Source organism: Dromaius novaehollandiae, chromosome 10 (genome assembly GCF_036370855.1).
Source record: "Dromaius novaehollandiae isolate bDroNov1 chromosome 10, bDroNov1.hap1, whole genome shotgun sequence".
Classification (NCBI taxonomy): Eukaryota; Metazoa; Chordata; class Aves; order Casuariiformes; family Dromaiidae; genus Dromaius; species Dromaius novaehollandiae.
This window is the reverse complement of record NC_088107.1, coordinates 23,166,065-23,192,177: the sequence shown is the minus strand read 5'-3', so window position 1 is coordinate 23,192,177 and position 26,113 is coordinate 23,166,065. Positions and strand designations below refer to the sequence as shown.

General features: G+C 52.6%; 2 protein-coding genes across 5 annotated transcripts in view; both read left to right on the top strand.

Annotated features, from left to right (window-relative positions):
• Positions 1-14,210, top strand: part of ARID3B (AT-rich interaction domain 3B) — a 42,626-nt gene extending 28,416 nt beyond the window's left edge. For all 3 annotated transcript variants that reach the window (XM_064517614.1, XM_064517615.1, XM_026115296.2), the window contains 5 exons: positions 1,484-1,667; positions 3,333-3,592; positions 4,588-4,845; positions 7,792-7,893; positions 8,833-14,210. In XM_064517614.1, the coding sequence (XP_064373684.1) occupies positions 1,484-1,667; positions 3,333-3,592; positions 4,588-4,845; positions 7,792-7,893; positions 8,833-8,987 (959 nt within the window). In that variant the 3' untranslated portion in view covers positions 8,988-14,210. The remainder of the gene's footprint in view (positions 1-1,483; positions 1,668-3,332; positions 3,593-4,587; positions 4,846-7,791; positions 7,894-8,832) is intronic.
• Positions 14,211-17,123: 2,913 nt separating this feature from the next.
• On the top strand, positions 17,124-26,106 carry LOC112992466 (synaptotagmin-5-like). 2 transcript variants are annotated; one of them, XM_064517613.1, is made up of 5 exons: positions 17,124-17,328; positions 22,138-23,021; positions 23,564-23,729; positions 24,656-24,822; positions 25,129-26,106. In XM_064517613.1, the coding sequence occupies exons 1-5, from the start codon at positions 17,316-17,318 to the stop codon at positions 25,288-25,290; spliced, it is 1,392 nt and encodes a 463-aa protein (XP_064373683.1). In that variant the 5' UTR covers positions 17,124-17,315; the 3' UTR covers positions 25,291-26,106. The 2 variants fall into 2 exon arrangements, with proteins under 2 accessions (XP_064373683.1, XP_025971358.2); XM_026115573.2 differs by lacking the exon at positions 17,124-17,328 and having other exon boundaries at positions 18,735-23,021.
• The last annotated feature ends 7 nt before the right edge of the window (positions 26,107-26,113 follow it).

The following is a 26,113-nucleotide window of genomic DNA, read 5'->3' as shown; positions in this document are numbered from 1 at the left end:
GTCTCCTAACCCTGTGTGAGATAATGGTGGGGTTGCGTTCGGTGCGTGAGATCAGGCACACTGATATGTTCTTGTGCTGTTTGTTTATTCACCCGCAGCATCAACGCCACGTTTCTAGCTCTCTTGCAGCGAGCTATTGCTCCAGTTGGGTTGCGTTTGCAACTAAGGTGCATGTGTAGCCTCATCAAGGTGTCTCACGCTGCCCTGTTAGCTGCAGCCAAGTCCCATTCAGTAGTGGATTGGGGTTTGATTTATAGGTTTCCATGATCTTTTAGAAACTGTAACTTAGAAACTGAAGGTCTACATGCATCCAGCAAGTATCTCTTTAAGCAAAGCAGAAAAGAGGGTCAATATTTTCCTGTGTTTGGGAGGGTTTTGGCTGAAGAGGGATTGGCTGGGTTTTGTGGGGGTGGGAGCTTCTTTTTTTGATGGAAGAAGGACCCTAAGTGCAGGAGACGGAAAGTTTTGAGACAATTACTCCTTCCTCTTCTTTGCCCACCGTGAAGAAGGGTTAGCGTGAGCAGAGACATGGTAACGCACAGGCTCAGCATTCAGCTCACTAGTTTTAGCCTTTGGATGGGTGGGAAGTGATGAAGCAACATCCTGCTAACATATCCGCAGGAGAATTGTCTTGGCTGATGATGCCAGAAAGCTTTTCCCTGCTCTCTTGCCCAAGTGCCACATACAGGTCTCCAGCAGAGAAGGGGTACTGAGCTGAAAGGACCTTTAGTCTAGGTCAGTGTAGCTGTTAATAAACTAAAACCCGCTGTTACCTAATTTTTCTGTGCTTGGCCCAACATTGGTATCTCATGAGGACTGAAAGAGCTTTTCAAGTAAGGGAAGTAGCATTTAGGAGCTTCTTTAGGGAAAAGTGCGAGGAAGAAAATGCTCTGTAAGAGCAGAAGCCATAGCAAAAGGTTATAAATGTGTTTGTGAGAGAGGACGGGGAGCAAATGTATGTGGGAGAGAGATGCTGCCAAGTGTCATGTGCCCTTTCCATTTTTGTTCCCAAGCGTACAACATAGCAAATACTGGGGAGTGAGAGAGCAGAATCGCGATGTACTTGTAGCTCATGCTGCATGGCTGTTCAGCCCCTTCCTGAGCGTGAGTGATGCAGATTTTTATCTGAGATTGCCCTGGGAGTTCATAAAAGATGATTCCTCTGTGCTGCTGCCTTGCCCCTAGGATTGAATAGTCCTTACTTCCCCTCTTTCTATTTTAGAAGTTGCTCTTAGCTGCAGGTTATTATTCGTCTGATAATTGCTTTTGCCTACAGGAAAGGATTTTTCATGAAAAGGACGTGCCATGTAGCTACACTTCTCTGGCTCATTTACTCGCCCACAGAGAGGCCTCAAGTCAGGCTACAAATAGAATTGCCTGAATTTCCTATTAAAAAGAAGATCGATAGCACCAACCTGCTGGTTTTCTTGGCCTCGTTTTCTCTCTCTGACTCCGTGTTCCCTTCCCTGCTGTTTCACCGCAGGAACTCCCATCAATCGGATCCCCATCATGGCAAAGCAGATCCTGGATCTCTACATGCTCTACAAACTAGTGACTGAGAAGGGAGGACTGGTAGAAATCATCAACAAAAAGATCTGGCGGGAGATCACCAAAGGCCTTAATCTGCCCACCTCCATCACCAGTGCCGCGTTCACGCTTCGAACCCAGTAAGTCTCGAAGGTCTAACAGCGTGGGTGTGAACACAAAGCAGGACGGCGTGGATGTGAACACAAAGCAGCAAACTGGGAGTGCAGAACGGGGACTGGGGAGGAAAAATTGAGAGAGTAAGCCTTGCTCTGTGGCAAGAGAGGAGCTGATGAATTGCTTTATTTAGCCCTCTCCTTCCATCTCTCCCACAGCTTGCGGTCTTCCTTTTATATTCCTTTTCCCCTTATTTTTCTTCAGTGGTGGTCCCTTCCTGCACTCATTCCCCTTCCATCCCTTCCCTCCCTACAGTCCCAGCACTGGTGTTCGCTCCGTGTGCTCTGTCCTGCTCTCCGTCCTGTGCCTGTCTTGCCTGGTTGGAAGTTAAACTCCTCAGGGCAAGGAGCGTCTCCTGCTCTCTCTCTGTAGAGCACCTGGCACAAGGAGGAGGCAGAGAGGCCTCCTGATTTGTAGGTATCAAGTATAAACTTGATCGTTTAATGTCTGTTATCACTATTACGCTGCGGAAATGTGTATTTAGCACCTGGTCACTGTGAGGATTGCTTTTCTGACCTGCAGTATCTCACATTGATTAGACAAGTAAAAAAAAAAAAAATTTCTAAGGAAGAAAAGGAGTAGAATAAGCAGAAGAGAAGAGGAACAGTACAAATAAATGTACTGTAAAGTTGAAGCAAGGCACTAAGCTGCACTGTTGTTTAGTGACTAAAGCATGGAAAGCTGGCCTCTGGGAAGCCACACCCAGCTCTGCCCCCAGGTAATTCTGTGGCTGTGGAACAAGCCATCTATAAAATGAAAGTTTTTAGATTTCCATGATATACACTGGTATAGTGGCTTGCGTGAAGCCTTGAGCTCTGAGCAGTAAATCATGGTTTCAGACAAGAACTCCATGGAAGCCATGTTCCCTGTGTCACTGGAAACCCTGGGCACAAAAGGAGGCGTGAATGATTGCTGTGTACTGCAGTGGGTGTGCATCTGGGGGCAGTGTGTTTCAGGAACTTCACAGCTCTTCAGGCTCTTGGTTCTCCTGTCCAAAGGGATTGCCTTCAAGAGGGCCCAGGCTAGGCTTTAGCTGTGATTTGGCTGCAGATGTACAAACTGGTAGTTGCTGTTGCAGGTATCAGTTTTGCAAGTTATTAGAGCTTCTGAATCCCAGAGAGGGAAAGTCTTTGCTATTTCTACAGCTGTTGTCGTAAACAGACTGTCTCCTGCAAAGTTCTGTGCCAGAATTCAGCAGTGGTAGTAAGGTTTTATACAGACTGATGCTTCCCAACACAAGTAAGACAAAATAGCTCCTAAATTTTCCTTCATTGCATGTATGTGTTGTGGTCCAAGATCTTAATTCTTACAATTATAGATGGCTTCTTAGTTGTAAAGGAGTATTTGATGATTCTTTTCTACCCCTGCAGATGTAGCAGTATGTAGCCATGTGCTTCCCTGCAAACACTGGGTTAACTGAAAGTTTCTCCAAGAGCTGTGCCTCACAGCAAAACTATAGTGCTCGCCAAACCGAGCACAGCAGTGATCATGGTATGCCAGCAAAGAGCCCGGATCTGTAGAGGGCCTCAGTCTGAGAGTCTTCCTGGGTGTGACGCTTGGTGCTACGGTCTCTTTTTCAGGTTCTGTTGAGTATACCTGCTTGAATTTCTCTGTCCTCACCTTTGTCTCAGGTATATGAAGTACTTATATGCCTACGAATGCGAGAAGAAATCCCTAAGTTCTCCCGCTGAGCTGCAGGCTGCAATCGATGGCAACAGGCGGGAAGGCAGACGGCCCAGCTACAGCTCCTCTTTGTTCAGCTACTCGCCCACCGCTGCGGGGCCTCCTTCCCTCCTGTCTCCCCCAAAGATCCGCTTCCCAATCATCGGCGTCGCACCAGGCAGTGGGACCAGCAATCCTCGTGTGTCTCCAGCAGCAGCTGTCAGAAAAGGTCAGCTACTTGCACCCACGTCAGAGAGGGTGGCTGGGTGAGAGGTGCGGGCGGTGGAACTCAGTTGTTTTCCGTTTTGTCTAGCTTGGACTCAAGAGTAATGGGACTCGAGTAGCTAAGGAGCTGCAGAATATTCTGACTGCAGTTGAACCTCTTCATGCATGTGCTAGATTTGCTTTGAATCCAAAACTGTATTAAGGAGCTTGTAGCTTTGGGGAAGAGGGAACAATAACAGAGCAAACAGAGGTCTTGGATTAGCTAGGAATTGCTGTGGCTTTGGACCTGACTCTGCTGTTGATTTTCAGGCGGCCTTTGACGAGGCTTTTAATCTATCTTCATCCATCATACCCTGTCTGTGAAATAGATAATGCCTGCTGCTTGCAGGGATTTATGGATCTTTGTTATTTTCCTGGAAGGTGAGAAATGCTTGGGGTGACACTGTATGAAGTTGTAAAAACAAGTATTCATGATTTAGAAAAGTATCCTTAAGAGGAAGTTAGAGTGCAGGGGGAGTCACTTTGGAATTATAGACAGACTAAAATTCAAGATTTTGCCAGTGAAAGGGAGAGTAAAGTGATTTTGTTCCAGGAGCAGCAACTTCAGTTAGGAATGGTGGAGCATTGTGATGCCCCGGAAACGTGATCTGATGGTGACAGAGAAAGCTTTATATAGAGAAAATCAGCTGCCACCCAGCAGATGGTAGTAGTGATCTTAATTCCTCAGCATCAGCCAAACTGAGTGGTCTTCTGGAGACCCTGTCATAGTTTCCAGCCCACCACCATGGCTGCTGAGAAGAATATTAGGCAGCTGTTGGGAGAGGGGTATTTTAGAAGAGTCGCCTGACTCCTAATGCAAAGGCAGTTGCAGCGCTGGTGATCTCTCCTTTTGCCCTTCTCGCCCACCCTGCCGTTCTCCAGCTATTGTGAATGCCGAGCATTGCGTGCTTGCTTTAGAACAGGCTGTGGGAGGGACTAAGCGACTGTTTCTTTTCCTAGGTGACGGTGTGCCCTTGACTGTGTCTATGCCAAACCGTATTGCTGTGCCAGTGACCTTGGCTAGCCAGCAGGCGACTGTGGCAGCAAGAACAGCCACTCTGGAGCAGCTGAGGGAGAGACTGGAGTCTGGAGAGCCTCCAGAGAAGAAGGTCTCGCGGATGACGGAGGAGGAGCAGCGGCTTGTCCAGCAGGCTCTCCAGCGCAACCTGTTCAGCATGGCACGGCAGATTCCCATGAAGATCAAAATCAATGGCAAGGGTAAGCTGTGCCTCTAGGTAAACAAAAGGTCTTTGCAAACCGCAGCAGGGAGGGAACTGTTCCCAGTCTAGAATGTCGGACGCACCTTTACACACAGGCTTGGTCATCTCTGTGGGCACTGGGCCAAAAAGTTATTGAAGTGGACCACAAGAACTGCAAAGCTAAACTGTAGCAACATTTCATTAGTATTTACTTACTACTGCTATTTTTCTTCTATTCCTGTTGACACATGACCCAGTCTGGATTCAGAAGCAACCTGGCTGTGTTCAGGAAACTCTGCATCTAAGCTAATAAATCCCACTTGACCGTCAAACAAGACCCTCACTCTGAGTGAGCTTATTAGCTTGTGTGTGGGTTGACCACGGTGAGATTACCTCAGGACTCAAGCTGTTACATCTTCGTAGGACTTGCACTTTAGGGAATTACTAGTTTTGGCTGATGCTAGCTTGATTTTCTTTGCAGCCGCTGCTCTTAGAAACACATGGGTCAGATTAAAATGCTTTGGGTCACATACCTGACACCCCTGTGTTTAATATCTTTTGTACACTTCAGATCAGAGAGCCTGCTTTGGCCTAACCAAGGGCAGTCTTTTGATTATGCAGCCATAAGATGACTTTTGGAGGGGGAGCCCTGTCATATGCCACATGCGCTGCCCATCAACCAATGCGTGCTTTCCCCTGCTTTGCCCTGCTCTCCTTGGAGGCTGATGCCATCACTGAGCTGCAGGGAACTGCTGCCCTTTCCTCGTTAGGAAACTGTTTTAATTGATCACTGACGTTACAGCTTTTTCTGTATAGGCAGCACTGCAAGAGGCAGTCGGGGAGAGAGATGCCCGGCTTTTAGGAATCCTTTGTCGGGTGTGAGGAGGAGGCTGCAAAGATCTGTGTGTCTGCAGGGGGCCCACCATATCCCAGAGCTTTTAGCAAGTCAGGTGATTTCTGCCAACATCTGCTGCAACCCTGCTCACAGCCTCCAGGCAAAGAACTCCTGGCAAGGCTGGGTTAGAAGGTCATACATAAGCAGCATTCATGGCCTGGGAAATGCACTCCTGAAATGCTTTGTAAAAGGGGAGTCACCCTGTAAAGGTCACATTGTCAGAATCAATACTTTTATATAATGGCTTCAAAAGCTGATTAAACACTATGGCTCCCTTACCTGTCCTGGGGGCTGCACTTCACTGGACAGCAAAGCCTCAGCAAATTTCAGTCCCGGCAGCTGTTTCCTGCAAACCTTTTGATCCATTAAAATTAAAGGGCTGAGACCCCTATTAATTGTACATTTGGATGTAGGCACAAGGCCAGGCAAGTTTGGCATCGTTTAGAGGAAAGGGAAAAGTTGTTCTTGAGGCTGTTGCTAGCAATGCTGGTAATGCTTCCTTGAGACACTTTACTCGTCATATATATGGCAAAGGGTCAAAGCAAGTTCCCCCTACAAGGCAGTTTTCAGTTTGCTGCTGAGTTAGATGAGATCAAAACTTCACGTTACATTTTCTGACAATTATGCACCCACCCAAATTTCACATTTGCATTTAAAAAAAAAGAGAGTAAAAGAGGATACAAATTTTATGAAGTACTGGTCGCTTCCTCTCATTTTGTTTTATTGTTTTTCTTATCTCTCCACCCTGAACTTCCTAAATAAAAATGCTAGGAACTGTTTTTGTCTCTTCAGATAGTAACATGCTGATAGAAATGGAACATCCTTGAAGACTGAACCCTAAACAGGATTCAACAATACTGTTCCCACCTTTGTTAGGGGACTATGGGCAACTGTCTGCTCTGTCTTTTGTGCCTTAATTTCCCCAATGGCAAAATAAAAATAATACTGTGCTTCTTTGTAAAGTGCTTTGAAAGGCACATTTGAAAAGCACTTTGTGAGACTGTTATAACTTGATAGCAACTTTTAAGCTAAATGTTAACCACGGTCTTAGCGCTCTTTACAGGGACAGTGGCCTTGCTGTCCCTGCAGGCTGGAAAGGGGCTAAAAACATGCGCTTCACATGTTATGTCAGAGCCTGGGCAGACTGGCTCCAGTTTTAATAGCACGGTGCCCCAAAACCAACATTGAGTGGGCCGGTAACCATGATACTGCTGTGCAAACTGTGAGCGTGCATTCATGAGCACAGAGGAGGAATCCTACATCCCCGGTTCACAGTTACAAATTGCTTAGTCTGGAGTTTTCAAAAACGTCCAGGAGAGTTTGGCATTCAGCTCCCCTTAAAATCAGTGCAAACTGGCTGCCTGCTGTGCATTGGCACTTGCAGAAATCCTGCCTGCCCCTTACAGAAATCTTGCCCATAACGGCTTAAAAAAGAGTCTCCAGGTTGAGGACAGCGAAGAACCAGATTTCACATGTGCACAGGAGCAGCCAAGTGTACTGTTTCTGGCTTTTTGGGTTGTCCCCTCCCTCCAGTGGCCACTGTAGCTGCTGCAGCCTGGGCTTTGCACACCAATAGTGCACCAGCCCCCTGAGGAACTGACACCACTGCGGAAAGGACTGTGCATGTGCTCCTGACCTACTGCAAATACAGCCCTAATCCAGCTGGTTTAAATATGGGCATGTCTCATTTGCTGACAGCTTTTTCTTGGGGGGTTTTGTTAGCCCTGACAAACCCACTTGAGATAGAAAACATGTAGTCCATGTTGGGGATTATCTGTCTGCTAAGACTTTGGTTTCCTCCGCCTTTCTTTCTGCAAATCTGGCCCTTCAGTGCCTGAATCAAGGAGAGATTTAAAAATGTCAGTAGGAGCCTAACCCCTACTCAATTCACATCTAGGTACTTAATCACCTTCGTTGACTTGTCCTTTAAGAGTATAGGAAATGCAGGTCATGTGGGGATCTCCTCATTAAAGAAGAGACAGGAGAACTGTGTAAACCTTTGACCATCTCTGGATAGTGCAGGAAACAGGACAGTTACAATCTAACTCTGCATCTCTTCTTTCTCAAAAGAAGATAAACCGGACTCAGCAGCAGCAGCAGCACTGAATTTGTCACCTAACGGCATTGGGAGTATTAACATGTCGGTGGAGATTAACGGCACAATTTACGCTGGTGAGAAAGAAGCGCTCCCCGGGGATGTGTAGAGAGCCGGACTTGCGATGCAGAGTAGGATGTGGAGAGGGTGGTGTGATCCCTGGGGCTGGTCCTTTGCCAATACCCAACACACAAAACTTGGCCTGCTTAGAAAGTTCAGTGAGCGATGATTTCTTCTCTTTTTTTGGTCCCAGTCTGTGAGGATAGTGTCCTTCCCTTTTGGTGGTGGTTGTTGTTGATAGTATCTTTTTAAAGCTAAGATTCATCTGAATGCTATTTCCTGGTGATTTCTTATTTGTGTAAGGGATATTTTTATAATTTTACTCAGTGTTCTGCCATGATCTCTCTACACTTGAGTTGTCCTGATGGAATCATTTTGCTGACAGTTCACAAGCAGTGTTTCGCTGTGGCAGGAAAGAGGGGACCTGGTGGGAAATTCAGCTTTTACAAGGAAGTCCCTTCCTTGTAAGTGTTAGCAGGAAGGGGAATTATCCCTCTTCACCTTCTGAGGAGCAGCTTTTCTCAGCTTTTCCTCACACTTCATTATAGATTATGAATTGTTGTTATCCCATGTATTCTGCTCGAGCCGTTTGGCCAGTGCAGGTCACATTTATGTTTCCTTGGACAAAGCCCACATGGGAGGCCTGGCAGTGCAGTGCAGTGCAGTAGCACAGAAAGATGCTTCTCACCTCCAAAGGTGTTGAAGCCATTTGGCATCTTTCAGTTCTCTGCAGGCAAAATGCCCCTGTGGCAGAGGCAGCCAGAGCGAAGTCCCTGGGCATCCCTTCTTGTTTCCTTGTCGATCCATCTCCAAGCTGCTTATCTTGTAGTGGGTCTCATGCTCTTAGGTTTCCATGATCTCCCCTCTGGGGTCTCTGGGGCCAGATAGACTACTCCTTGCTCTGTGCCACCCCATAGTCCCAGTAACCCTTTTCTTTCCCTGTCTGTGCCTTGCAGGAGTGCTGTTTGCCCAGAAGCCAGTCGTCCATCTCATTGCAGGCTCCAGCACCCAAAGTTCCTGCAGCAGCAGCAGCAGCTCCCACTGCTCTCCCAGCCCTACCTCATCCCGGGGAACACCCAGCGCAGAGCCCTCCACCAGCTGGTCTCTCTGATGGACGGCGGAGCTTGCTGTCTCTCACACTGGCCTCCAGCAGCTCTGTCCTCTCTGCTCACGGCAGGGAGTGAGCCGGGAAGGAGTCGCACAGATTACCTCATCTCAAGGAACCTGCTTTGTGGTTGGCCAACGGCAAGATGATGATGCTGAAACCTTTCCATGCCAGCGAGTTTTTCCTCATCATCTGTTTGTCCAGCCCTTTTCTTTGTTCTCCCCTTTCTTCCTCCCTTTTACTTTTGTTTTCTTCCTCCTCCTCCTCCCAGGGTTTGCTGTGTTCCTGTTGGGGGGTGGGACATGGAGAAGGGGGCACACCTGGCGTTTTTCAATCAGGGATCGTCTCTAGGAGCTGCGGGTTGATAGATGGCTGAGACGTCACCAAGGCAGGTGGAAAGAGCTGGAGCTGGGGCAGGGAAATGGGGTTCTCCTTGACCCAGTCGCCACATGGACTCTTCCCATAAAACTCCTCAGTGTATTGACAATCCTAACAGGCAGCAGGGTGCCTTGCCCCGTCCTTCGTTGGCTTTTGCTGCAGAAGGTCGTGCAGCTGTCGAGCAGGCGAGCTTCCTCGCTTTTCTTCCTCAAGCTCCATCGCGGTCCAGTGCTCGTACGTCCTCCCCTGAAGGCCAGACTTGGCTAGAGCACGTGGCCGCTGCTTGTGGAGTCATGAGAGACTTGGTGAACCTCTTTCCCCCTCTTTGAGGTCTTGGCAACACAGGGAGGACTTTCCCACCACTATGTATGATCCATAGAGACAGAAAAAGACTGATCAGCTGCTCTATTCCGGCCAGTGCTGGCCTGTTTCCTACTGCTGCTTTCTGCAGGCCTTCAGCCAAGTTTTAAATGCTCTAGAGCTTGTCTCTCTCCCATAGGAAATTCATCCACTGTGACATTTACCCTGATAGCCTGAACTTACTTTTGCTTGGTTTTGATCCTCAGCCCCTTGACACAAAAGGGCTGTCACTTAAGTCAATCTAGGCTTCCTGGAGTGACTTCCTTCTCTTAAGGTGTATTTCAATAGCCCCTGGAAGCTCTCCACATCCATGCACTGAGAAAATAGAAGGTGATATTTAAAATCTACTTAAGTGGGGCTGTGTTGTGTATGTATATATTATGGTTAACATATAACACTTCCTTTAGTTGCTCTCTGTATAAGCCTCCAGAAGCTCGGTCCCCTTCAGATTGTATGGGGGCAAAAAGAAAGCAGCCCTCAGTCAAGTAAGACCTTTTGCTCTCCTGGATGGAAGCAGAAAAAACTAAATCATTGCCATTTCCCTTCAAACCTCCAGTTTAAAGCAAACTAAGGCTGGCCATGGCTCTCCCTCCTCTGGAGCCAATCAGGCTAACTTTGTGGCTCCGTAAATCCAGCTCCCACTCACATGGTCTCACCCTGTCCTCATTTTTCCTGCTGTGTTTTGGGCTGGCCTTTCCCACACACATCTCCCCCAGCCTGGAGATCAGATCCAAGCACCATCCATCCTGCCCTGGTGACGTCCTTTCCATCCTCCAGGCCCAAGTCAGGTTTTTTTGAGCAGATGAAATACCTCAGATATGTACTTGTTGGGGTTTTTTGTTTGTTTGGGGGTTTTGTTTTTGTTTTTTTACCTCTTCAGGAAGTATTGGCATATCTTAATGCTTGTTTTTTTTAATATGTGGTTTTGCTGATGTTGTGTTTATTTTTTATTTTTAATTGTAGCACCAAAGACAGAAAGAAAAAAAAACAAAGCTGAGCAAAGGAGCAGTGGCTTCCCCATCCTTTAGGCTAGCCAGGAGACAAGTTGAACAGCATTGTCCCAGGACATGCGCATGATGCAGGAGGACAGGTAGAGGTAGGAAAAGGGGGCGAGACTGACTGCTGAGTTAGAGGATCTGTCCTTCTTTTTGGACATCAGGGTGTCGCCGGGGTCCCCATTCTTGTTTCAGAACTTCATAATCCGTGTCTTTAGCAAAAATTCTTAGTGCAGTGGGGACATGACAGCACTGCTTTACACTACAGATTTGCCAGGCCTCTTGCAGCAAAGTGGTTTCTGACAGCTGAAAGCTCAGTTTGATCTTGTGGCTTTGCACAGGACCAGCCTCCTCAGCTGTGCTGTGCCTTTGTTTTTTCCCGGGGTCATTAGATGCACAGACAACAGAGTTCAATTCTGTCTACACTACAAGTCCAAGCTGTGTTGGGTGCTGCGTTACTGTAGCCATTGTAGGAGCTGCTGTGAGAGTCACCAAAATAACAGTTATTCTAGTTATTCTAGTTTCTGTTTTCACCTGTACGTAGGGGCCAATTGCCAAACTGTGTAGCAACTGTCCTAACTAGTAAATTTATTACAATCTAAGTCAAAACTGTAGTAGAACTCCGGAGATTCAGCTTGCTTTAAAAAACAGTTTCCTGGAGTGTGGTTGGTGAGTCATCACGTGCTCCCCAGTGAGTAGACAGGTAGTTGGCCCTTTTGGATCTCTGTACTACAACCATCTTTGTGGACTTCTGTTGCTCTTTTGTTGCCTGCAAGTTTCTAGCAGTTCCTTTGAGTGGTCTTTCTCTGAGACATCTGGCACTAATCACACGTTAGCTGTCAATTGTTTGAGTGGCAGCTGCATTTCTGCTCCCAGTGGATGAAGATCTCTTTCTCTCTTCAGCCAGAGACAAAGGAAGGTGGTTCTCCACCCATCTTACTGCTCCACAGGTTCTTGCCTCCATAGGTGGGACTGAGCCACCCTATTGTAGGGAATTGCAGCCAATGATTACATGGATGTAGACCAAGAGTTATTTCTGAATGAATGTGGTGTCATACCAGCATGAGAATGTAGCCTTAGAACTGCTCGTCCAGGTGAGCCGAGGTGTCGGGAGCATTTAGCTCTGTGAAAGACAGGAATTTTGAAGTACTGCTGCAATTATGGACTATGCGTGTCTGCCTGCAGAGCTGGGCCAAAGCCACTGAACTCTTTCACCAGTCTAAAAGTGTCTTTCGCTTCTACATCCAGCCATCAGGTCCCCAAGTGCTTATATGGAGCAGCTCATACGCTAAGTTGATCTGCAGAGGTGGGAGCACAGCTGCCTGACACAGCGCATGTCCTTCCTGGGATGTGCTGTGGGCAACTCTTTGTGTCCTGTCTGGACGGTCGCTCCGTGGACTGCACGGGTGCAGGGCGGGTGCCCTCCCGGAGCGCTCTGGTGAGCTCCCTGTCTTCCCAGAACGTCCCGCTCCCTGAGGCTGTTCCTTTTATACTACTGAAAAGAACATAGCTTTAAAAAATACGAGGCCAGATACTGCCGCAGAAAAAGCCCTGTCAGCAGCCCAATGGTTGGGCCTAAAGTGTATATAGAAAACTAAATGAATGATCCTTTTGTTAAACTTACAAGCTACCTGTTCTCCCTTTTACTCCCACAGCACTGCTCAGCAGGGCTGCTTTTCTGTCCTGCATCGACGAGCAGAAATGTTGTGTTCATGGCCGAGATCTGTGATGTGTCAATTTTCCTTTCCTTCTGTTTGAAGCTCAAGTAACAGGGGTGGTCTTGTACCTCATGTTACGGCTTGTATAAACCACAGTTGAGACCTCCTTGCTGTGAGAGGCCTTGCACTCTCTATATGTTAGTTTATATAATCCAGCCTGAGTGATCTTGCTAGCAGACGTTGTGATGACTTGGTGGAGGAGGAGATAAAGTGCTGGGAATGCACATGTCCTGAGATAGATTCTGCTCCGAGATGTCCCATCTCCAGTTGCTTTTAGCAGAAGTAACAACCACCCTGATACCTATGGGGAAGCAGAGCTGCTCTTTGGCTGCAGGGCATTTGCTTGGTGGACAACGCAGACCTCCAAGGCATTTCACTGTCTCAGACTCGGAGATGATTTTCCAGACTCTGTGACTCATTCAGATTGTTCTTTTTTTTTCCCCCCTTGGGTTTTGTTTTGTTTTTGTTTTGTTTTGGAGATTGGGGGGGTGGGGTTAGGGGCTGTTTCCTAAGAGTGGGACTGGGGGACTTTTTGCTTTTCCTTATGCTTTCTTCTCTGGTCCTGGGGAGCAGAGGTTAGTAATGGGTGTTTTTGCTTATATATCACATGCTAACGTTGTGTTTTCTTGCACAGAAAGGCACTCAAATCACTGAACTGCTAAACAGCTTTGACACTACTAGAGTATTAATGTTTATAAGCTTTACACAACTAGACTGGAAATAGACAGGGACTAACAGATTGTTTTGTATCCAATTCAGGGAAAGAATCAAGTCGGGATGCGTAACAGATACCTCAGTAAAATAAGCTGCAACAATAAACTGGTCCTTTCTCATTACACAGTGACAAGGATCAGCCATTCAGACTGTGAAGAGTAACCCTTTCCCTAGCCTGGGTTTGATACTGGCAGTTGGCTCAATGCATGTTTTGCTTAGTGCCAGATCTCCTACTGAGCTGCCAGGCTGTAGGGACAGGGTTATAGAAACCAGCAGCAGAGATGGGGTGGAGAAGCTGGGAGCTGAGGGAAGGTTGCGCAAGGGCCGAGGAACTACCTCTCCCCAGCTCTGATTCATTTCACTCGGGACGTGTTCGATTGTATAGTACTCAGGGGTTTTGATACTGCAGGTAGGACTGTTCCTTGGGTGAAGTGTTCCACTTTGCAGTGTGTCTAATTCTCTTTGAACTCCAGACCGGCTAAGGTTTCGCAACGAGCAGCCAAAAAAGCCCCCAGCTGGTTGGATATAGGCAGCAGTGAGCTAGCAGCTGCTAGATGCTCCTGTTTTACATGTAGCGGGTGCAGATTTGCCATCTGGGTTATATGCCCAGCTGGGAAAAATACCTGCTTGTCCTCTTCCAGCAGATCCCAGCTTGCTCTGGGAAGGCACAAAGATGGGAAGGGCAGACACCAGCTCAGAAGCGGGGCTCTCAAAGGAACCGTGCAGGGCAGGGGGAAGAGATGAGGGGGAGGCTGCGTTACTGCTCAGCTCCCAAAGTGAATGTGAACGTGTTACACCAAGTCTTTTTGGCCGCTGCATATGTGCTCCAAATGGATTCAGATCAGAAGACATTTTCACCAGACAGCTGCAGCAGCCTTGCTACTAGTTTTCTTACCTATTTAAAAAAATAAAATAAATAAATAAAAAAAGAAATGTGATAGCCTAGGCGGTGGATAAATACCTCAACGTCTCCTTCCAACAAGTGTCTGTATATGTTGTTGTTGGGTTTTTCTATCTTACACGTTATCTGAATGTTTATATTCCAATAAACTTCTACCTCTTCATATGGTGACCCTGCAAGCCTGTTTTGTGGCAGCGCTGTTTTGCTAGGGGGAAGCAAACCATCCATGCCCTGTGCTGGCACCTCCCACGTTCCTGCATCGTCCACGTGCCTTGCACTGAACGGGCCGCTTTTCCCATCAGCGTAGGGCAAGGGGCTTTGCCTGCTCAGTGCCGTCCATCTTCGTCACGTTTATCGAAGGACTTCCAAACATGAGGCCCTGAGGCAAGTATACGCAGCCAAGGAGCCTTTTTTTGAATTTGCAGACTCCTACTTTGGCGCGTGCGGGGAGGGGGATGTGCAAGTACTCACGCACCCCTCTGCAACCAGAGCTGAGACTGGTGCTCAGCTTCCCAGCCCTGACTATGAACTGCACCGTCCTGCGGGGGCCCCCAGCCTCCCCCACCGCGGATGCCAGGAAGGGCATCACACAAAGGAGCTGTGCCTTTATACCTGGATTCATTTTGCTACTTACGTAAAATGACCTCAGTGAACTACCTGAAATTAAAGCTGAAGATTTCTGGGCCCCTTCTTCATCACTGGAAAGTATTCCCAGAGGCTGAATTGGCCTATATGAGATCTGTGTTTTTGCAGGTCTTTGTGCTCCTACCTTGTATCTTAGGTGGGGAGAACCTGGCTGCTAACTCCAGTGGGCACGAGACCTGCACTTGGTCTCAGGGTTTTAGAGTGGCAGTTAGAAAGGAGCTGGGCATCTGTGGTGAGAAATGCTCTGACCTCTAGGTCCAAAACTGTGGCTGTGAAAAGCATCCTCCACGCACTTAGTTGGAAACAGTTACACCAGGGTTTTCCTCTCCACACATTTTTCTGAAGGGCTCTCTTGGTTGCAGTGGGAACTGCTTCTGCAGTGGTCTGTCCTCACACTTACTTTATTTAGGACTTGGCAGAGGATTAAGCTGAATGAGTTACGTGCCAATAAGCTATCTGGGGGGGGAATTTGAGCAAGTTCTGTGACCGTGTATTTGTCAGTGCATGAATGTGGATGCTCCTTGTTGCGATAGCTTTGAGCTCGTCTCTCCTTCACTTAGTCTGGGCATTTACAAGATGCTCTAAATGACCTGTGAATTTTTGGATATCTAGGATTAGACTTTAGCTGAATGCAGAAGTTCTTCTGTAGAAGTCACTGTAATTGTGCTGGAATTGGATACAGCTCCGTACCTGCCATTTATTCTTTATACAGCCTTAGGATCACCTGCCGGACAGTCGGGAGCATCAGGCTGGGGCAGGTGCATCGGCAGGGAGAGTAACAACCTGAGGGGCAGGAGTCGTTTCTCCAAATCCCTCTTACGTTTTACTCTGTCTCTGGACAAAAGAACATTTAATGCTTCCCAACAGTTTTAATATTTACACAGCAACTGAAGTTGTTTTTCCAGTCGTTGAACCAGTTTGGCAGTTCCAGAGAAATTAGTTTCCAGCCTCTATTTTTGTATCAGCATTTCTGAGGCCCTGGTTTCTGCATTTGCTTTGGCTGGTGGCCTGTCTGCGTTAGCTTAATGTTGGGATGGGGACAGGCACGCACCTGCGAGGTTCCCCACCGCCCCGGCCCTCGTGACCCATCGACCGTGCCTCCTCCGCGCCAGCGCTACCCTGCAGAGCATGAGACCTCTCCTCTGCTGCCTGAGCCGTGCCGGCCCTGCTCGCGAGCCCCTTTCCGTCCAGCGCTGGAGTGCCCTGCCGCAGGGATGCCTCCTGAGACATCCGAAAAGGGTGACTGTGCCAGGGCTGCGTCACGCACCGGCATGGCCTCCCTGCTGCTCGGCCAGCCGACTCCCCAGGAGGAGCAGGGAACGGTGAGGACCACCACTGCCACGTTTCTGCAGAGGAGGGTGCACTAGCTCGCTTGTCCCAGAGCGATTCCCATTTCAGCTGGCTGCCTCTTCCTCTGCCCGCCCCACTTGTGCAGGACTTCTCCACCGCGACCGAGAAGCAGCAGCTTCGCAGCCGGAGGGCCCCGCGCTGCCCAGCTCCCCAGAAGGGGCCGGGAGGCTCTCACAGGCCTTCCTGGGGCGAGGAGCTCCGGCTGCGTCCCGTTCTCGGGTGTCACTGCTAGGTGGGTGCCCGGGAGCTGCCTGCTCGCAAAGGGGCAGAGCCACGCGCTACTCAAAGTGGCACCAAAGGTGACGTGGGAATGGAGGCCTATCAGCGTAACGAGCCCATCAGACGGAGTCCCTGAGGCTCTTACCATGCACCAGCGGCCCTGGCCCTTGAACGCTTCCACTTCAGGCAGGGACGTGTCCGGTGGCAGCTCAGGTTAACCCATGCAGCTCCACCTGGGTCTACCTGCCTCGCTAGCCCTCTGCTGCAGCTGCCCTGCTTTATAGCTGCAGACATGGAGCAGAGCTGGTCTCAGGGAGCAGAGCTTGTCCAGCATCTGCCTGAAGCGGTAAGCAGAGGTTGTTGAGCCCCATGGCAACCCCTGCACCTCTCTGTGGCTTGTTTTACACAGCAGCCATCACAAGGGCTCTAAAATTCAGCTGCCTCACACAGCATCCCTGCTGATTTCACCCCCACAGCAGGCAAAAAGAGTCCTGCCTGCATTTTACAGCCCCCGCAGCCAAAGGGCTGGGCCCCACGCTCCTGGGGAGAAGGGAGGTGTGTACAGCCCTCTGCAGGGGGGGTGTCCTGGGGGAGCAGCACCCAGAGGTGCTGGAGCAGCCTTGTTGCACCCAGCCCAGGTCTCTGCTTTTATCCCACCTGATCCTATGAGCAGCTGCACATCTTTACACCCTCATTTCCCAGCATATTTTAGGAGCATGGTTCCCCTGGCTCCCTAAATGCTGCCTTCCCCCTCCTTGCCCCTGCCCATGCCCCTCCCAGCACCAGGGGACTTTCCTGCATTTCCCTGCTCTGCCTGCCCTGTTTATCAGAGGAGCGTGGGCTGCTGGAGCCTCCTCTACCACTCAGCTCACCTGGGCTCCAATCCCAGCCCATCTGGGCAGCGTGCAGGTGAAAGCAGAGCCTTTCCCTCCACGTTTCCTCCCCTGGCTGGGAGTGATCTTGCCTGGTTTTTGCAGCTCCAGCTTCTCCCATATGAGCTCAGCTGAGGCTGCCTGAGGACTCACTTGCCCTCTTTGCTCGCCTTAAAAGACAGATGCCTGAAGCAGGTAAGGTGGATTCTGGAAATGCAAGGTGTGTGTAGGCATGCGGTTTATTCCCCAGCAGCCTAAAAATCAGAGGCAGGAAAGTGCCTGCATCAGGGCAGGGTTGAGGGGAGTGAGGGGAGCTGCTGGAGCCAGGCAGGATGTGGCTGTGCAAGATGCAGAGTGCTGAGCTTGGTGTTGCCTGGGTCTGGCTTAGGAGAGAGTCGGCTGCAGGACACAGCCTTTCTTTAGGCTTTTGGGGGAGCTCCAGAGAGATGAGGTCACTTGTGACCCCTGAGTGCAGGAGGACCCCGGCCTTGGCCTGCGTGAGGGGTGATGGGAGCAGGCACCTGGGTCCCCCCACAGCCGGTGGGGACTCCGTAACGGGGTGTCCAGGGTGGGCAGGGCACCCCAAGGGGCTGCATCTCCCGAGAATCAAGGGTTTTCTGAACCTGAAGTCAGGGCTGGGGATGCTCCTGTGTCCTCCCCCTGCCGTGTCTACGGAGCCAGGTAAAGGAAAGCTCCTTTGCGGGTCTCCTCCCGCCCGGCTCCGGGAGCTGCCCTCCAGCGGGTGCCTCTGTGCAGCCCCCAGCACCGTGGGGCCACCCCGCTCCCACCCCCGCGGCTCCCAGTGGCCCCCACACTGGGCAACCCCCGCACCCTCCCTGCCTCCAGCCCCTTTTACCTGCTCGGTGCAGCCAGGCCCCGGTGCAGCAGCCTCCGCGCTCCTCGCCGCCGGCCCCGCAGCACACCCCGAGCAGGGCAGAGGCAGCCGGGCGAGCCGTTGCAGACCCCAAAAGCTATGGGCTCCGAAACACCTTCCCTGCCTCCTCCGCAGCCCTCGATGGGTCTGAGAGAGCAGGCGCCCCGGGCAGCCACGCTGCAGCCCTCCGAACTCGCTTCCCCGGTGCTGGCCAGTCGCAGGCATTAACCGCCATAGTTTCGGCTGGAATACAATCCGCGGGCGTCCGACGCAGGTCCCAGCCCTCCCCTCCCCTCCATTCCTCCCCTAAATGCGCCCATTCACTGCTCAGCCCTGCAGCAACCTGGCCTTCAAAAGCCGCTTGGTTTCCGAACAAATAACAAAGGGCTAAAGATAGCGCAGCCCGGATTAAAGCATCTGGGTATTAAAGCCCAGCCTCGGAGCAGTCCCACAGCAAGGGACACTGCTTGCTTTTTCTTTCTGCCATTAAGATCCTCTTTATCAAACCTGTTTCGGTCCCAGCAGAGCTTTGCCCAGAGCCAGTTCTCCATAATCCCTCGCTGCAAGGCTGGAGCCAGAGCCAGTTCTCCATAATCCCTCGCTGCAAGGCTGGAGCCAAAGCCCAGCGCAGGCACCAGGAGCCTTTGCCTGGATGCAGCAGGGTTTGCAGCGACGCTTTCAGCATATTGGCCACATTTAAGTCTTTCTCTTGCCTTTTCTCTGGCTCCTCTCTGCGCCAGAGCCAGCCGTGCCCGGACGCTGCGACGCAGCCCGCGGCTGGGAGCCGGCAGGGCCGAGGACCAAGTGCAGGAACTTAACACACCGGCTCGCCCCGTCCGCAGAGCTGCTGGCTTGGGCTCCTTGCAAAGACCATTTTATCCCTTGCTCCCCCAGTCGTTTCCTCTCTGATGAGGATTGTTTTCACGATGATGCTCCCAAAAGCTCCGAAGCAACATCAGCCCTGGAAGTCTAGCTCCCCAGCTCGGGAGCAACCGAAAAGCTTTTGGGAAGGTTACACCTTGCTTGTGTGCTGCAATCACAGTGACAAACTGCAGCCGATTCAGGAGAGGACCCAGTGCAGACACATCTCCTGCAATGGACCAAGACCAACTTCGAGGGCCACTGTCACCCCATCTGCTTCCAGCAGAGGATTCCCAAAAAGCCCCGCAGGGGGAGGACGTGAGCCCTCACTAGCTGGCCAGAGGCTGGCATCCCCAGCGCAGGACGGAGCCACGTCAGGACAAGGAAGGAGAATTGTCCCAGCCCCAGTTCACACCCCCTCCCTGCCCTGCTCCCCCACCAGCAGCCAGGATGAGCAGCTTGCAGAGCGGGCTTTAGGCAGGATCTTCCAGCCTCCCTTCAGCCATGGAGGCCAGCCCTGCTCCTGGTGTCCCAGGGACACAGGCTGGAGATCCCCAGCTGCGGTGGCGTAGGTGGGAACACAGCCAGGTGTGGGGAGACAGGGCAAAGGGAGACCGAGGTCTTTGCTGGAGCACTTGGCTGTGCTGCAATCAGAGCAGGACAGACAAGCAGAAGGCAAGGAAAGAGCTGCAGCCAGTGTCCTGGACCTCATCACGAGCTCCAAGTACCTCCAGAGAGTTTGGTGCTGGTCTGCAGAGGCCACCCACTGGCCAGAGCCTGCCTGGCTCCCCACGGACGGTCTGCATGGTCACACCGGTCCCAGCGTACCCTCTGCTTGGTCCTCGATCTCCCGGTCCTGCCGGGAAACAGGCAATTCCCACGCTCTGGGCTTGGCACGGGCTGGAGCAACTTCATCTCTGTGCTTCACTTACCCCGGTGGTAAAACCCACTGCTCCCATTTGCTGTCTGCCTTGCAAAGCCTTTCGTTCTGCCGGAAATCGGTCTGGCTGAAATTGGGGTGACGGTTTGAAGAAAAGCCTGGCTGAGCTCCCTTGTTGTATCGGCTCCAGGAAAGGTCTTGGGAAAGGATGGGTTTGGGGATGGGGCCAGAAGAACAGGGCAGAGCTGAAGGTGGATGGGTGACCTGCTGGGTGAGAACCTGCTGCTGCTACGGCTGCGATGGTGCCTGCATGGGGCAGAGTTAGGGTGAGATGCCTGGCTTTCCCCACGGCTTCTCCGGGGGGTGGGTTTAACAGCACTGGGGTGTCCTGCTAGGAGCCTTAGAGCTTGCGCTCCCTTTCTGCTTGGAAATAACAGGGCAAAGGGATGCTGTGACCTCGGAACAAAAAGATACTTGGCGGTTGCATGTGAAGAAATGGAGCAAGGCAGCACCTGGCAGCGCTCGGGCTCGGGGCTGTGTCGGGGCAGCCCCACGCACCCCTCGGGCACCGCGGCGCTGCGAGCCGGCGGGCGCTGGGGAGCTCGCCCCGAGGGCACAGCACGGGCCAGAGGCTGCACAGCTGGGTTGCGTGCCAGGAGCTAGTGACATGCAATGAAAACACACGTCCTCTGCCCGGTGGGTGGACCTGACCCCATGTCTCCCCACATTTCTCCAGCAGACATCCCTGCTCCTCGTGCCATGCCTGGGCTGGGCTGGCAAGCTCTGCAGGCCGGCGATCCCCTCTTTCCCCTGACATCTCTGCCCTGCACAGCTCCGGGTGCTAGCGGGGCTGGCGGCACGGGGGTGGCTGCCTTCTGCATGGCTGGGCAGCCGCCGCTGATGCGGAGCGACAGAGGCAGCGGGGGGAGACGGACGAGGGGGAGGATTTCCTCCCCTCTGCCCACGCTCTCCGGTGCTATTTAAAGAGGAGGCAGGGCCCTCCACGCTGGCCGGGGGGTCGCTGGGGGCTGCCAGCCAGCGGTTCGCTTCCCATCTCCGGAGGCTGCGCTGCTTCTACCCCGGCTCCCCACCCTCCGCAGGACGCTCTGAGCCCCCACGGCCTCGTGCCGGGTGCCGTCCTCGTGGCCCAGCTCAACACGCGGGGGGGCTCGAAACGCCCTGGCAAGCCCTGCTGGGGGGACGGAGCTGGCCCTCGGGGTCCCCAGGGACTTCGCCGCGGCTAGCATGGCTCGTGCGGGTCCCGGGCACCCGGCTCTGGCTCCCGTCTCCTCCTCTGCCCTCCTCTGCTGCAGAGGGCTGGCGGAAGGGCTGCTGGCGCTCTTGCTCGCATGGCTCTTCGTCCAAGTCCTGCTCAGCAACCGTCCGCCAGGTGAGTGTCCCTCTCCTCCCCCTGCCTCTCGCCCCCGGGCTCAAGGTCCCCAGCTCCCTGCAGACGCCATCTGAGATCGGGCAGTGGGGCGAGCGGGCACTTTGGGCCCAGGTACCAGGACAGCAGAGACCCAGGACAGCAGAGACCCAGCCCAGACCATAGGGGACAGGACTGGGTCTGCAGTGCCACGGGACCACTTTGCACCCAGGCCTGGCCGTGCCCAGACACCCCCTGCGCCTGGGAGCAGCGGGACCCCTCTCTCCTCCCTGGAGAGGAGAGGCTCTGGTGAGCTCCTGCAGGTCCTGTCCCCCCGCCGAGCGCTTGAGCAGGCGTCTAATCGTGTGGCTTTCCTAGCTTGCGTCAGCCCAGCAGCAGGGCTGATAAGTGCCGCTTTTTCCATAGCCCTTATCATGCCCGGGTGAGGCTGGGTTTGCTTTAACCTCGCTGCCGCTGGGCCAATGTCACGCTGCTGCCGAGCGGGGCTGGGCAGACCTCTGGGCTGCACATGCCGATCCTCCCAGCGCCGCTCCGGCCCTGCTCCGTGCTCTGTCGCCGGCTCTTACCCCTTTCCCAGGCAAGCCTGGGTCTGGCTTCACAACCTTTGTGTTTGACTTGCGCTTGCAAAGCGGTGACGTTCCCCGTACGCTTCAGCTGAGCTCAGCTGAATCAGACACGGGTCCAGATACCACAGGGCTGAGATGGGGGTCAGGGCAGCAGGCATAGCGGGGGGAGGTGGTGACAGAGACGTCGTTCTTCTCAATTGCTCCACAAGCCCCCAGGGCACGAAGGGCTGCAGTGATGCCTCTGGGCTGTGCAATGCTGCGGTGGGTGGTGGTTCCCGGGACGTCACCCATCCGTGTGCCATGTCCACCTAACACAGTGGCCCTGCTCGCTGGCTGGGCACCGCTCCCACCACTGCTTCCCGCCGCTATTCGAGCATGGTCTCTGGTCCCCTTGGAGACCAGGTGCAAGGAGCTAACGGCACTGTCCTCTTTTCAGCGCACTTGCAGGTTTTCCTCGGAGTGGGGCTGGCCCTGCTGTGCTTCAGTCTTCTCCTGGGCTGTGCAGTGTGCTGGAGGCAACACAGGAGGCTCAGGTCTCGCACCAGCCGAGAGCAGGTGCTGGAGCAGGCGCTGGTGGATCAGGTGCCTGTTGTGCCCTCCAAGACTGCAGCGGTGCCGATCCAACGGCAGTACGAGGAGATTCCAGGAGCGGTGCTGGGTGCCCGGGCTGGAGAGAGCTCTCCAGCATCGCCCGCTTGTGGTGCAGACGCTCTCCCCAGCCGGGCCTCCTTGCCCAGCCTCCCTTTCTCCCAGAGGCCCAGCAGACCCTCCAAGCTGGTGGGAGCCTGGCAGCGCCGCTGCACCATCTCTGGGGCCAACATCCTCCGTGACGAGAAGGGCCTGCTGGCCAGGGCCGGCCTGGGAGCCAGCATCCCGCAGTCCTGCACGGCACCGGGCGGCCTCTCCAGCGCAGGCACCAAGCAGCGGCCCCAGCTCCACTTCAACCTGTTCTACTCGCTGGCCGAGGCCACGCTCACCGTGACGGTCATCAGCGTCTCCCACCTGCCCAAGGGGCTCCGGGGCAGCTGCGACTCTTACGTCAAAGTGTACCTTCTGCCGCAGTGCGCTGAGCCCCAGCGCACAGCCGTGCGCAGGAAGAGCCTCAACCCCGCGTTTCAGGAGCAGTTTCAGTTTGGCCGTTACAGCCTGGAGGAGCTGAAGAGCTTCACCTTGCGCTTCGCTGTCTACATGAGGTTTCACAGCCTCAAGGACACATTTGTGGGAGAGGTCATCTTCCCCTGTGCTCAAGCTACCTGGAACCGAGAGGCTTCTTCCAGCTACAGCCGGGAGCTGTCAACCACCAAAACCAAGCTCAAAAAGGTCAGGAACACAGTGTTTATCCTCATATTTTGGTTAAAGTCTGCTTGGTCTCAGAGCCTTAAACTCCACCTGCTGCAGCAAGAGCAGGAACTCTGACCCACTTGGTAAGAGTCACCCTGCCAAGCAGGGAAAGGCTTTGAGACAGCAGGTCCCACATTTCTCTGGTGTCCTCTTCTGTGGCCCCGTGCTCAGTTTCACAAACTGGCTGCAATTAATACCTAATGATAGTAATAATCGGTAGCCGGCCTGCTCAGGAGCATCTCTCAAACAGTAGCATAAAACGTAGCCCTGTTCAGCTGGAAGGGGAACTGCAGCAGATCTGGACACTGGATGGGGAAATGATGAATGCAGAGGGGAGAGAAGCTGAGCACCATCCTTACAGCAATTATAAGCTCCAGCTTCACCTTCTTCACTCATTTTTGACCTGGCTTGACCTGCCCATCATATCTCTCTAGGTTGGAGCCAAGTATCCTTGAGGCGGAGTGGCTGCATGAGGTTGGAGAGGGTTTAACTGGCTTTCCTGCTCTCTGATTTCATTGCAGTGTCTCAGTTCCCATGACATGAGCTGCAGCGTCCTCTCCTCCCAGCCTAAATCCCTTGGTCAACTCTTCCTTCTCCTCCAGTACCAAGCTCTGGCCAACCGGATCAAGGTGCTGGTCCGCAAGGCAGAGAACCTGGGCCGGCTCACTCGCATGCCAGGCACGCCAGGTAGGACGTGGTGCATGGACAGTAGGGCCAAGACAATGCCCAGGCTTGGGGAGCTTTGACGGACAGGAAAGAGATGGCAGAGCACGAAAGACTAGCAGAAGTCTTGACCAGCAGTGTCAACTGCAGTACATCCATTTGCATCTGCCAGGTCTCAGAGCTGCTGCCCAGATTATTCTCCTCCCTCACAGAAGCAAATCTAGATATCTAACCTGATCCAGATAGACACTTCTCTCATTTACTCTTTAAGACTCACCATTTCAACCCCACCATTCCCAGATTGTTTCTCTCATGCTGAGGTCTCCCACTGTTAGCAGGTTTTTTTTCTCATAATGAGCTGTGATCTCTCTTGCTGTCCATTGACCCATGTGGAGAGTAGGAATGGCTTGTTCTCTTTTTTCTTAATAGCAACCTGGAAGATACTCTTATTTCCTCTTGAAATTCTCTTTTCTAAGCACAAGTGCAGTTAACACAGTTAGGATGTAGATATTTCCAATATGTCCCAAAGATCATTAATAAATGTATAGAGACTTGTTAAAAAGACAGCACATGGAACTTTCTGCCCTGCTGTCTGTGATCTGTTGTTCTCCTGGCCCATGGATAAACCCTCCACCACAGCCGCTACCTGGAGTAGCCTGGGAAGTGAGCAAGGATGCAATCAGAGGACTTTGGAGGTCCCTGCTTCCTGACCAGGGATGGGTAGGTGCAATCAAGACAGTAAAGCATTTCTCTATCCTATCCTAAAAGCTCCATGGAGCCCAACAGAGGCCTTGTAGCTCTCCAGTCGCCCCTTTTGGCTGCTGCAAGCCCTGCCTGCACAGTGAAGTATCTGTCCTCCCCCTGCAGCCCGACTCACTAATCTCCATCCTCTGTCCCTTGCGCATGTCCAAAGCAGGTTCCTCTTACCAAGACTCTGTCTCTGTTTCCAGACCACTATGTCGTCATCCACCTCTACCACAACGGCCAAGTCATCGACACCAAGGAGACCAAGTCCATCGCTGGCTACAACCCCGTCTGGAATACACCCTTCCTTTTCAGCATCCCCGCTGGGGACATCCAGCAGCAAGAGCTGTCCTTGGAGTTCACCGTGATGCAGGTGTGCGGGATGGAGATGTGGTTGCGCCCATGACCCTGGTCAGAGGTGACCCTGCGCACAGAAGGTGGCCTGCATTGTCAGGACACATTCATGGTCAGGGGCATCTCCAGTGGTCCGGTGCTGCCTGCTGTGGGGCGTCACCAGCTGTTGTGGGAGGGGTACAAGCAAGCCCAGAAGAGCCATTTCTTGCTATTTGCAGGAGGCTGCTGGGCTGGGCTGGTTCTTCTTGGGGTAATGGGTGTTTCTAACTCCACCTGAAGGCCGTTAGCTGTGCTCTGCACTGCTTCTCCCCCTTTCCTGCCACAGGCTCGTGTCTACACGCGCAGCTACACCCTGGGCTGCGTGCAGGTTGGCCCCAGCGCCCCCGAGGCAGGACTAGTGCACTGGAAGGAGATGTGCAGCCGCGGCCAGGTGGAATCAGCACGGTGGCACTTGATCCAGCCTGAAGCTCTCAGACCCTTCCCTTGACCTTCCCTACAACCCATCGGCAGAGCTTGCCGGGACTCATCTGCCCACTGGAGCAAGCGAATGGGCACCTCAGCGCTTTGTGTGCGAACAGGCAATTTCCAGGCGTTGGAGAACTGAGGTCTCAGCATGCACGTTGCTGTGGGAGAAGTCTCAAGTCCATCTCCAGGGCTGGAGATCAGCTCTGGTCAGCACAAACCTCTCCTGAACTGCTCCAGAGGGAAACGTGCCAGTCTGAGACGGCTTCAACATAGGAGAGAGGAGAAAAACAGGCAGCCAAGAGCACAGCAAGAGCCTTTCTTTGCTGCGTGTCTGCTAGATGCTTGCTCTGTGCCTGGAGAGAGAGAGAGCCCGGCCCGTGTTAAACCTCAGCAATGGAAAGAGAAGGGTGGGAAGCCCCTGGGCCATGAGATCTACCCAGTGCATTGCACTGCCTACCTGCTGATGGCCACCGTGGGGGCATTTTGCCCCTTCTAAGCCATGTAGCTGGCCACAGTCAGCCCACCTCTCCCTTTTCATCAAGTCCTGCAGCAGTGGAGAGCTTCCCCAGACCCTCCCTCATTCCCCGGGGCTAAGACACAGCCCAGCAGGTTACCAGCAGGCACCAAAGTGTGCAGAAGCGGCTGGGTGAGCTCTGGGAGGGGAGGCCAGGAAAGGCCAGATGAGCTCAGGGAGGGTCGGAGCAGCTCTGCTGCTGCCTGCTCTGTCCCGTCTGTGCTGGCTGCTGTGCAGAAGGAAACACAAGGAGTTTTGTTGTGATAATTCCCCACTGCCTCCCAAGCATCAGCCCCAACCCGTAATATACCAGTGCTGAAGGTATTTGCTG

Excerpts from the sequence above, each read along its gene's own strand:
- LOC112992466 (XM_026115573.2), top strand. The coding sequence starts at position 22,077 with ATGGTCTCTGGTCCCCTTGGAGACCAGGTGCAAGGAGCTAACGGCACT. Across the intron at positions 23,022-23,563 it reads CCAAAACCAAGCTCAAAAAG|TGTCTCAGTTCCCATGACAT; the intron begins GTCAGGAACACA and ends ATTTCATTGCAG. Across the intron at positions 24,823-25,128 it reads TGGAGTTCACCGTGATGCAG|GCTCGTGTCTACACGCGCAG; the intron begins GTGTGCGGGATG and ends TTCCTGCCACAG.